The sequence below is a fragment of the Hyla sarda genome, chromosome 3, assembly GCF_029499605.1.
Source record: "Hyla sarda isolate aHylSar1 chromosome 3, aHylSar1.hap1, whole genome shotgun sequence".
NCBI lineage: Eukaryota > Metazoa > Chordata > Amphibia > Anura > Hylidae > Hyla > Hyla sarda.
The window spans coordinates 416,755,367-416,768,155 of record NC_079191.1 but is presented as its reverse complement, the minus strand read 5'-3'; the positions used below and the strand labels follow the sequence as shown (position 1 = coordinate 416,768,155).

The following is a 12,789-nucleotide window of genomic DNA, read 5'->3' as shown; positions in this document are numbered from 1 at the left end:
TGTTTATACACGGCATTGCAATAAGGTTCTGTTCACACTTGTCTTATTTAAACCAATTCTTGGTTTGGAACACCATTTAGTGTTTATAGCATTATTTCTATATTGACACCCCATGAATCTATGGAGTGAATGCTGCACCAGCCTTGCGTTTCCCTTAAGTTATTAATATAAATTCAAGGCAATGTGAAGAAACAATTAGTTAAGATTTGATAGTAAGTAAATAGGCGGGTCCAATATTCTGTAGATTGAGGCAGCTGGGAGTCATCGCCTCATTTGAATAATGTGCCCTGAATCTGTCACTTTGTTCATCTTCTGTGTAGACGACGTCAACAACAAATTAAGTAGTAAATAAGAGACAATCAACACTTTTGTTTTTTCCGCAGCAAGTGCAAGGGGAATGTCAATGTAGTGTTTTCTTTAGAAAAGGAGAGTGACACGCAGCAGTTTGCTTATGTAAGCAGAAGTATGGGAAAGCAGCGCAGACGAGACAATTAGACGAACGTTCACGCTGTAATCTGTGCCGGCCGCCCCTGACGTTTATTAGGCGTCCTCGGATTTTATCACATGATTATCACTTAGAATGTTAACAATGTCTTTTTTGATACATGGAGGATGGGACTGCCCTCGACTCATAAGCATATGCTGCTGTGACAATGTATAAGACGGATGGGAAAAAGGCAACTAATAAATGACTTCTGTATAATTAATGACTCTGATGCTTTTTATCAAGACTAAGTCTGTTCTAAGAGATGTCAGTGGGAGGCTAAAAGATTTTATAGGCTGTATAAAGTTATAAAATAAAAAATAAAATAATAGCATATGAAAAGTAAATAAAAAGTAATGTTTTTAATAAGATCTTGTATTCATAGGAAATTATGAAATACATAGAAAGAATAAAAGAAAAGTTTTATAAAGTGTTTTTCTATATTTGTATCGATTTTTTGTTAAATCAATGGCCTATGTTTTAATGGGAATGTAGTTACGAGGGCCCGTCGCTCCAGCCGTAGTGACAACCCCTTGGCGTGATTGACGGGCCGCGTCATCGCTATGCTGCCTAAGCAGACGAAGCAGAGAGGTGACGCAGGCTGTCAATCACGCCGAAGCCACATCGTGGAGTCCTTCCTGACTACAAATCTGGCAATCAGAATAAATCCTTTGATCAACAACCTTTCTATAGAATCTAAATACTTTTATCCTGCAGAACCAATGGCCCATATAAAAAGTGCAGGAAGCCTTCTTGGGCTGCTCCAAGGGATTGTTGAATGTGTAACTATACATTATAAACATGCCAGAATAGGAAAGAGAAGGTTCCCTTCCTCATATTGAATGGTTCACCCCCCCCCCCCCCCACAAATCCTCCACTACTGCTCAATACTCAACCTGCTGAATACTGAGCTACTTAGGTGACCGTCAACCACACAGTTGTGCTATTGAATCGCTCAGTGCTCTAACTGGATTGGACACAAGAACTCTATTCCTATACAGCTCACCTCTTGTCTTAAGATTGTACCTGGTATTTTAGCTCAACCCAATGCACTTGAATGAGGCTAAGCTGTAACAGTGGACACAATCATGGACAAGAGTGACACTGAAAAATAAAAACAACAGACCCTTTATTTTAATTAAGACTTTTGATAACTATGGACAGGAATCCAATGTGCCAACAAAAAAATTCTACATTCTCTTTACTTTTTGGGTTGTTCTCTATTGACCTCTTTGGATAGATCTTATTGCTGGACCACTAATAAGATAAAACTGTCCTAAGGAGGTCTAAATTGCTCTGGCTTTAGAGTATTTTGTCCTCCCGTGTCCAAGACTAGCATGGCAGGTTTCTGTCTTAATAAAGTAGCACATTTTTTCCAAATCCTTATTTTCATCTACAATATGCAACCATTCCTGAGTTTTGTTCATAAAGTTTGAGCATTGCGCAGACTTTGTGACTTTTTTCTACACCAGTTTGGTGTAAGCATTGATAAATCCCCCCTCTATCCAATGTGTCTTGTATTACCAGTATCCTCGTCACATTCACATCTGTTTGGAGACATCATTCAAAATGTCCACTAGTCAGGAATTTGATGAACTTACCTACGTGGTGAGATATCAGATCAGATAGTAGAATCATACATAATATGATAAATGAGACCCCTCGGGATAGCAAAGGATTAATACAGAGATGCAGGACTGTTTTATAAATCTGGGTCAAAATGTTAACCAATTGTGGATTTGGGCTGTAAGCTTTGAAAAGCCTTCCGTGATTGCAAATGCGTTTAGTATAAAATCATATTGGCACAAACCAGAATTCAGTGTTAAAACAGTATTAAAAGATAATAACTTCTTGCCCTATATTCCGGAGGCAGTAACCAAATCTCTCCAATTACAATATATTTTATTTCATAACTTATATAAAGACACCCACCACCATAAATCTGCCCTTGAACATGTTCCCCAGCAGAGAGAGACACTACTTTGCACAGAACAAATGGGACTAAAGAGAAAATAGCAGGGACTTACCTTTACATCTGAGAAGTAGGTTTTCAGCATGTTGGAGCTTGGATAGCGCGTGTAAAAAAACATGAGTTTGGCTTTTTTCAAGTGATTTGGAGACAGGCCTTCCTGCATGTAGAATTGTGCTAGTCAAGGAAAACACTCAGTGAAAGAAGCACATAAAAGCATAAAATACAATAAAAACAGGTACCAATATGTAGCACAGTACTGTATACACAGTCTCATTGCCAGGGGCTATTATTATATTAAATTATCAAAGCTATAATTTTATTATGTATCATACATAATCATAGTCAGATCATATATTTTATATACTGTACATATATCAGAAGATAACACTGGTACAGATCTGTGAAAATCTATTTATCTCAAATGTATCTATGTATCTGTCTATGCCATGTCTATCTATCTCTCTATCTATCTCTCTGTCTATCTATCTCTCTATCTCCATCCATATGTATTGTAAATGGCCACCTGCGTAATAGTTTAAAAACCCTACAATCTATATAATTGGCACATAAAAACAACCAAAACAGTTCCCGGAGGACGGAGGGCTAACCATAACACTTTAGGCCTACTAATTTTCCTCTAGCACTTCTTGGCATTATTGTAAGCTCTGTAAGCCTGTCTGCTTAGGACACATCTGTGCCGCAGGCTGGGCCTGCCATTTCCTCTGCAAATTAATGGCTTTATAATTTATCAGAAATTAAGATGCATGTGGAGAAAATCAATGTGGCCCCCCCAAGGTCAATTTAGTCTTCTTCCCCACCGTGCTCCCTGGTCTGTTTTAAGGACATAAAAGAACATTCATTGAAACAGAACTTAATGGTTAACTTTGTGCATAAAGTAAAGATGTTCATAACTCTGTGATGTATTGCAGTGCTGAGGCCTATACACAATTATATTAATTAATTTATCTAAAATATGTCAATATATATTTAACATTTATTACTAACAAATTCATAATACTAATAATAATAATAATTATTATTATTATATATAAACAGATGAAGAGCTGGGTTTGCTATTTGGCATCTCATATTTCTTGTGGTTTTTCATGATTTCAGGTAAACCCACTGCTTTCACAACATCTTAACTTCTGTACAGCTAAGAACTAAGGCTGTGTTCACAACTCAAATGCATACATCTGGAATACTGCCTAAAATATACAGTACATACGGCTCAGGCATATGTTAATGTACAGGCACACAACAGCATACATCACGCACTGTAAAAAAAAAAACATGATAAAAGTTGTTTTTACTTTATATATCTGTATAGAACACACAGAATAAAATAGCCTGTTATGTACTTCTATACAGCAAAGAAAGATATACTAATGTATATAGCACCTACCAAGGCCAAATGGACATTTTTGGCCTCTGTCAAGTGAACGAAGGCTGGAAGCTTTCCTGGCATACATTGCAAGTGTACAGTTTAAAGATGTGAACGGGGCCTAACACAGCTGTGTTAAAGGATAAAATAAGTTCTTCTATCTCATATTTATCTATTTGTCTATCTATCACATACCTTTGTCTATATATCTATCTCATATTCATCTATCTCATATCCATTTATTTCATATCTATTTATCTATCCACCCAGCTCCTGAAATAAACTTTTAGCAGCTTTGCCTCAGAGGTTTAATCATTACAAAGGAAGGTAATTTCGCTGACATACTTCTTGTGCCAAGAGAAGAATTGAGAGAACCTTCAGTTACCTCCATTAGACTGATAGAGAAGTCTAAAAGTGCATTATACTCTCCAGTGCCATCTGTCAAAATGCATAAATGAAATAACTGCAGCAAGCTGTCACCTACTGCTTGGAGATAAGACTTTCAGGAAAGTCAAAACTTCTGGATGAATTACATCTTGGTGTTTGCATGTTTCAATGTGTTGTGAAATGAGATGAGAAAACTATTGTGTTAACATCTAAAATGCCTGGGAACGTTATATCAAAACCTTAAAATTATTGTACAATATTCACTTGAGCTTGAGATAAACCCATGTGTTATTACAGAGAGTCTGACTAGGGAGAGGTTATTGTGTACAATGTAGTTGGAGTGTGTAATGTACATTTGCAACAGAATAAACTAATTTATTGTATCAAAGAAAATAGAAGGAAACTAACTATATCTATCTGTTTATTAATTTATTTTATTTATGTGTTTATATCATTCTGGGCAACCATGCCATCTCTCATATCTATCTAATATCTATCTATTACTCAGAAATATCTACCTATAACATATTGTTATCCCAATATTAGCATTTATGTAAGGATTCTCATTCAAAAACACACTCTGCAGCAACAAGACCCCAAATATCTAGAAGGGAGGGAGTCCCTGTATGTGGCCATTGTAATTTGCTTATGGATAAAAGAAAAAATCTGGGTCATAGATTCATATTGTTGAAACAGAAACATGCACTTACAGTATATATACATAACTGAGATACATTGAGTGTACAATGTGATATGTCATGATAGATGTCCCTAAACAACTTAAAGGGGTACTCCTGTGGAAAACTCTTTTTTTTTTTTTTTAAATCAACTGGTGCCAGAAAGTTAAACAGATTTGTGAATCACTTCTATTAAAAAATCTTAATCCTTCTAGTACTTTTAAGGGGCTGTATACTAAAGAGAAATCCAAAAAAGAAATGCATTTCCTCTGATGTCATGACCACAGCGCTCTCTACTGACCTCTGCTGTCCATTTTAGGAACTGTCCAGAGCAGGAGAAAATCCCCATAGCAAACATATGCTGCTCTGGACAGTTCCTCCAATGGACAGCAGAGGTCAGCAGAGAGCACTGTGGTCATGACATCAGAGGAAATGCATTTATTTTTTGGATTTCTCTTTAGTATACAGCCCCTAAAAAATATTGGAAGGATTAAGATTTTTTTTATAGAAGTGATTTACAAATCTGTTTAACTTTCTGGCACCAGTTGACTTAAAAAAAAAAAAAAGTTTTCCACAGGAGTACCCCTTTAAATCAACTGGTGCCAGCAAGTTAAACAGATTTGTAAATAACTTTGTAAATTTAAAAATTCTTAATTCTTCCAGTACTTTTTTAGCTGCTGTATGCTCCAGAGGAAGTTGTTAGGAAATGTCCAGAGTAATAAAGGTTTGCTATGGGGATTTGCTAATACTCTGGACAGTTCCTGAGACAAGCAGAGGTGTCAGAAGAGAGCACGGTTGTCAGACTGAAAAGAACAATTCAACTTCCGGTGGAGCATACAGCAGCTGAAAAGTACTGAAAGGGTTAAGATTTTCTGATAGAAGTAATTTACAAATCTGTTTAACTTTCTGGGACCAGTTGATTTAAAAAAAAATAAAAAATTCCACCAGAGTACCCCTTTAAATTCTTAGGTGCAAATTAAAATGTTAATTTTCTGCATAAAGCCCTCAGCTTGTTCAATGTAGTCACATTTCTTGTGTTTGTGGGGCACTTCCTATGGAGCAATTTTGGTGTTTTTTAATCAGTTTGCCCAAAAAAAGCAAGCATGACGCCTTCATGCGGGGAGCATGACGCTGTTTAGTAAATATTGTATAAGTGACCAATTGGTGAGCTTCCCTTTTAAGTGACTGCACTGAAAACCCAACTGTTCTTCCAAGAAAAGCCCTGGCTGTTTCCAGGATACTTACACACGCACAATGAGTCATGATGGAATAGATTCAGTAAACATACAGCTGTACCGAACACGAGCTAAGCCCCATTCAAGGCCGGGAAAGAAAATGAGCACAAATAAATATTAAGGAGTTGGTGGGGGGAGGTAAGTGTGCTAGATGTTCAAACAATCTCCAGCCTAGAAGTTCACGCAGCCTGCCTCGGTTCTCGTAGCCTTAGCTTTGTGAAGACAGATGATATTCAATTCTATGCGCAATGCAAAATAGACAATAACTGCTGAAACTTGAGCCAGCTGCCAGGTGTAAAAAAAAAAAAAAAAAAAGCAAAAGATGATAAATCCATAAATTAATGAAAGACATCTGCTCAGGAACATAAAAGATCAGAGAAACGGTGTACTGCAGCTGAACCTAAAGCAGTGTTCAAACAACCTGAGTCTTGTGTTGTGTGTTTACAAAGTACAATATAGCCTTAACTAAACAACAGCAAGACAAAGGTAGATGGAAGACGCTGGGCGTGTGTGGCCAGAGAGGACACCGCCGCCAGGGAAGGGACAGATGCTTCTCCTTTATCTGCCAGTGGATGACTGGAGGATGTGATACTTGATTGTAAATATGATTGTAAATATTAGTTGCTATTGCTTATTATATATATATTCTCTCTGGGCAGGGTGCAGACGCTGATGTGCCATGCTGGGCTCACATAACCTAAGCCTATCCTGGCCACAGGTCATGTCTACAGATATCTTACAGGATCAACCTCAGTGGTAAAAACTGAACCACAAAAACTGCACTTACAAGTCCTTGTAACCCAAGAAGACATGTCATTGTGGATACTATAAACTTAGTATTGGATATTGTTCTAGCTTAGTGGGGTCAGCAGTATACAATTTAAATGAAGCAAGAACTGGGGTGGAATATGGAACCAGAAACCCCTTTTCTGGTAATTGATAGGGGTCTCAGTAGTTGTACTCCAACCTGTCTATTGTTTATAAATTGTCTACTGGATAGGTGCTAATTGTTTCTAAATATAATACCCTTTTATTGGCCAATGCAATAGAACAACCTATGGTCAGACTCAGTTTGCTTGATCTATCTAACCCTTAAAGGGGTACTCCATCCCTAAGACATCTTATCTCCTATGCAAAGGATAGGGGATAAGATGTCTAATTGCGGGGGTCCCGCCATCATGCCCCCTCCCATAGGCTTGTATTGAAGGGGCGTGGCATGACATCACAAGGGGGCAGAGTCGTGACGTCAAGATACTCTGGATACTGGTCGTGAGGCTTCAGACACAGAGCCTTCAGACGGGTGGGTGCTGCATGAGAGATTGCGGGTCCCCTTTGGATAGGGGATAAGATGTCTTAGGGCCGGAGTACCCCCTTTAACATTTAAAGGGCCTTTAAGATAATATAAGTGGAAGTCTGGTGCTCTAAACTTCCACCAAAATGGCTTGTTTTCCATTTTTGAATGTCCTTTACACAGAACATAGAATTAAAGTGCAGATAAGAACCATTCGGCCAATCTAATCCGACCAATATTCTGAATACTATTAGTCCCTGGTCTTATCTTTAGTCCTAGCCTTATGCTTATCCCATGCATCCTTACTAAGAAAACCAATAATACAGTGAAAGTCACAACTACTGATCAGGGCTCAAGGGAATGTGTGACAACTACATTCAATATTTACTTGTCTCCTGACAATAGTATGGGTAAGTTTGTATGATCAGGTCCTAACACACAGCGGGTGAAATAAGTTTTGAACACGTCACAATAATTCTCACCACATATATATTTTCAAAGGTTCTATTGATATGAAATTTTCACCAGATGTTAGTAACAACTCAAGTAATCCATACATACAAAGAAACCAAAACAAATAGGATCAGACATTAAGTAAAAAGTATTGAACATATGAAGAAAGGGAGGTGCAAAAAGGCATGGAAAGCCCAGACAACAGTTGAAATCTATCAGTGATCAAAAAGCAATCCAGTGCAAATTAATATCAGCTGGTTCACTGATGGCTACAAAAAGGTCTCATTGTCAAGGTGCCACACAAGACACATCTTATGATGGGTAAAACCTAATTACAGTGAAGCATAACAATGACGCTGGCTACAGGTGCATTTCTGAGCTTCTGAATGTTCCAGTGAGCACTGTTGGGGCCATTATTCGGAAGTGGGAAGACAATCATATCACTATAAATTTGCCTCCCCGGGTGTGCCTCGCAAAATTTATGACAGAAGAGAGAGAAGAATAATCAGAAGAGTTGTCCGAGAGTCAAGGACCACTTGTGGAGAGCTTCAAAAAGACATAGAATTGGCAGATACTGTGTAACTGCCAGATACTGGTTATGTGTTCAATACTTATTTCCCCCACTCTGTGTGTATATATATATATATATATATATATACATATATATATATAAATATGCGTGTGTGTAATATACACTAAAGGGTTGTGATGTCTCTGCAGACCATGTTCAGCAAAGTTAGATTATGGCTCCTCTGATACAATGGTGCAAGGTGGTGTCTGCTGTTAAAATAATTTTGCAACATCTCAGCCATCTAGCAAATGTACCTGAAGGAGTTAAAGTGAGCCTTCAGATGTCAACCACACGTCTGTTTACATATTGTTTGTACTAATGACATTGTGTGTTAAGTCTTTTGTACAGGGGGGGGTGCCCACATTAGGGTTTGTTAATCTGCACCTGTACGGCTGCCCCAGGTTATGAATGCACTGGATATCTTTGCAAATGAATATGTTTAATCAAATATTAAGTTTTATTCAAATGCAAAAAGAAACAGCAGTCAGTCGTTGCTTTTCTCTCACTGATTTCCTTGTCACGCATCTTTTTTGCATCTTAAGAAAAACAGTTCCAGCCAAATCCCAGACATTTGCATTTACCAAACTGAAGCACAACTGAAGTAGTGTGTGTAGAAGGGGACATCTGCACAGGTGAAAACATATCTCCTATTCAGATAAGAAAGATGTCAAAGGATTGGCAAGGCAATTTACAACACCTATTTGTATCAGGCGTAAGACAGATTCTCCTTGACAAAAAAACAAGGTTTTATTTAAATAGTGCTTACCTCCTAAATTTCTCTTCAAGAGTTACAAAGAGAAATCATTCTGTTGACATTATTTGATAGTATATTGTTCAATAATTGCACAGAGATTTGTAAATTTTGGGTTTGGCCACATGTAGCAGAAATGCTGCAGATATTTCACAGTAGAAAAATCTGCAGTGGTAAATCCACACTAAATGGAGCCATTTATTTTGGAAATTCCACTGTAGCATTTTACAGAAAAATCTGCAACACTGGATTTACTGCAGATTTTGACCTTTGCGTTATTAAAATCTGAACCACAGGTCAATTTCTGTGTATAGATTATGGAGATTTTTTTTCTGAACCATGTGTATGAGCAGACTACTTTTACTTTAAAATGTACAGATTTTATACACAAAAATTTAATATGTGGCCGAACCCTTAGGCCAGTGTTTTCCAACCAGCTTGCTTTCAGCTGTTGCAAAACTAAAACTCTGAGCATGCCCTGACAAACCTTTGGCCAAGCAATAGAGGGGTGGGGGAGGAAGGAGGCATGCATGCTGTGGCTCAGCTTGGCTTTTTGACTATATGGCATCTTCTTTGTAAGTTTAGTTTTTTTGCAATATACATGTGTTATATGTTTTGGCAGCATGTATGTGTTTTTCTTACCTGTTTGTTGGGCAGGAAGTTTTGTAGTTCAGAGGGTTTTCTTTTACTGTTGTCCACAGTTCTGAGTCTGTTGTGGACAAGATGTCAAAATAAGCCACGCCCCCTCATCTCATCCAGCTGAGTACACAGCTCCTCACCTCCCCTCCCCCCTGCTCTGTATTCTAAGGATGCAGGTCTGCACAGGAGAAGGACCTCAGAGAGAAGATAAGTGTTATCTGAAGGGGAGGATGAGAAGGTGCACGGGCTGGGGATGTATGGACTGCAGGGGAATAAATCTCATACTGGGAATGATCTCCATATGTGAAGGGGGAGGGGGGACTCCTGAATGACACATGCTGGGAGTTGTAGTCCCTGTTATGTGTGTGTATGCTAGTGTTTACAAACCAGTGTGCATCCAGCTGTTGCAAAACTACAACTCCCAGCATGCCCTGACAGACTTTGGGCATGCTGGGAGTTGTAGATTTGCAACAGCTGGAAGCACACTGGTTGGGAAACACTGTTCTAGCCTATTCAGCATACACATCATGTTACACTAGTGTTTCCCAACCAGTGTGCCTCCAGCTGTTGCAAAACTACAACTCCTAGCATGCCCAAAGGCTGTCAGGGCATGCTGGGAGTTGTAGTTTTGCAACAAGTGGAGGCACCCTGGTTGGGAAACACTGGTGTATGCCCTATAGAGGTGTGGTGAACTACAACCCCCCAGGAGACTACAGAGGCAGCATGCTGGTGTTATACCACAGACTGAAGACTCCTGAATGACACATGCTGGGAGTTGTAGTCCCTTTTGTGTGTGTATGCCAGTGTATCCCAACCAGGGCTGATTATATTAGTGTGCTGTGTATAAGGGGGCTGACCCGGGAAAATAGTAGGGGGGAGGGGGCTAAAGGGCGGAACAAACAAAAAAAAAAAAAAAAAGGAGCCGCCACAAACCAGCAAGGCATGTGGCGTGCTGGGATTTGTAGTTTTCAGCACAGCAAGAAACAGGAAATAGAAGCAAAGATAGGAAAACAAAGTGGGGGATAAAAAAAGACAACAAAGAACGGAAATAGAGTAAAAACAACAAGAATAGAAATGAAACAAAACAAATAGGGTAAGTCAAAAACGGAAAAACACGTTGAACACCGGAGTACCCCTTTAACTATACATAATATACTTATGCTTTACTGGTAACAAGTTATGGTTGAACCTAATTTTGTTTGTGCAAAATTGCTCCAAAAACCAATTGGAGCCAAAGTTCTGGCACAACAGCTATAGTAAAAGTTGGCCACAGTCTGCAGGTACACTAAGTATGAACGTAATCTTCTATATAACCTATTTACCAGATATCAGACAGTTCACAAGTTGCAAAACTACTACTCCCAGCATGGGAGTTGTAGTTTTGCAACTTCTGGAGGTCCACAGTTTGAACACTACCGCTCTATACCGTGTTTCTCCAAAAATAGGACCGGGTCTTATATTACTTTTAGCCACAAAAAACACACTAGGGCTAATTTTCAGGGTAGGGCTTACTTATTTACAGTATGGTATGCACATTAAACAACATGGCGGCTCCACGGTATTTACACCCCTCCCCCCCCCAACATTATTATCATGTGATGGGCACAGCTCTGCTCCCCAATGTCCCTACCCCCCCTCCGATTTATCAGCCCAGCACCCCACATCGGGGTAATAATCGTTTGTCACCCGCGAGTGCAGCTTCTCTCCCCCCCCAAATAATTATCAGCCGCTGCGCTGTATCTATTCCTGGGCCCGGGCTGCAAATAGGGTATTAAAAAACAAACTTTAACTTACCGTACCTTCGTCCTCCGTTCCCCCGTTGCTAAGGCACCTGCCTCATGGTCCCTCCGCTGTTCTTGCTGCTTCCTGGTGTTGGGACGTCACAGAGCCTTCAGCCTATCACCGGCCGCAGCGATGTCCCGTCTCGGCCGATGATAGGCTGAGCCGACTGTCATGTAAGAAGCCGGCCGGTTCCTTAGCAACGGGGGAACAGAGGACGAAGGTAAGTTAAAGTTTGTTTTTTAATATTTGCAGCCCGGGCATTGTCTAGGTCAGTGGTCTTCAACCTGCGGACCTCCAGATGTTGCAAACATTTGCAAACATCTGGAGGTCCGCAGGTTGGAGACCACTGGTATAGGTCTTATTTTCGGGGTAGGGCTATATTATATTGCAGTCCACCCCGATAATCCAGCTAGGGCTTATTTTTGGGGTAGGGTGTATTTTCGGGGAAACGCGGTAGTTTGCATCCCAGAACTAAATTTACGGGCAAAACACAACTACAGAATCAAATTGTTTTTCCAAACTAGGTTTTTACCTACAATTCAACTTTGTGCATCAGTTTTGTGCAAAAGTTGCATGTGTTTGCAACTTTGCATATGTTTGCAGGCTACACTCCACAAATAAAAGAAAAATATATAACGCATAATACACCAAGGAACAAAACAACTTTTTTCTCATGAATCAGTGAAAAAAGAGCCAATGTAGGTCTTTGCTCAATTCCACACATCAAAGCGCCTGCGCATTAACAATGCAGTCATGTAAAGTATCAACACTAGGGAATGTAACTAGTACAACATGTGTGTGATATCACATATTGTTTTCCTACAGATACAAACTAGTGAAAAGGATGCAACCAGCAAATACTACACAAGATGTGAGTGAACAGGAAAGTCTGTTTTCATATTCACTCCATGTCATGATATATAAGTCTTGAATAGATGCATCTCAGCTTATGGCGTAGCGTCCACAGAACCCAGTATGCAGCATATGGCTATTACTTTACATCCAAGATTTTATTTTTAGAAGACTCCCTTGCTTTTCTATTTGTCATTTTGAACTGATTTTGCAGAGCAAAGAACTTGCCTGTTTTATCTATTCCTACTGCCAAGCTGATCCCCCACAAAGCGATGACGTGTTTGCCCTTCTCCCTCTGATATTACTATAAT

At 39.3% G+C, this 12,789-nt stretch overlaps 1 protein-coding gene across 10 annotated transcripts in view; it reads right to left on the bottom strand.

Moving 5' to 3' along the window:
• PROX1 (prospero homeobox 1) overlaps positions 1-12,789 on the bottom strand; it is a 118,677-nt gene that overhangs the window by 61,151 nt on the left and 44,737 nt on the right. For 8 of the 10 annotated variants that reach the window (XM_056568303.1, XM_056568300.1, XM_056568301.1 and 5 more), the window contains one exon: positions 2,512-2,626. In XM_056568303.1, coding sequence (XP_056424278.1) covers positions 2,512-2,626 — 115 coding nt within the window. The remainder of the gene's footprint in view (positions 1-2,511; positions 2,627-12,789) is intronic. The other 2 variants (XM_056568306.1, XM_056568308.1) reach the window with 1 other exon arrangement.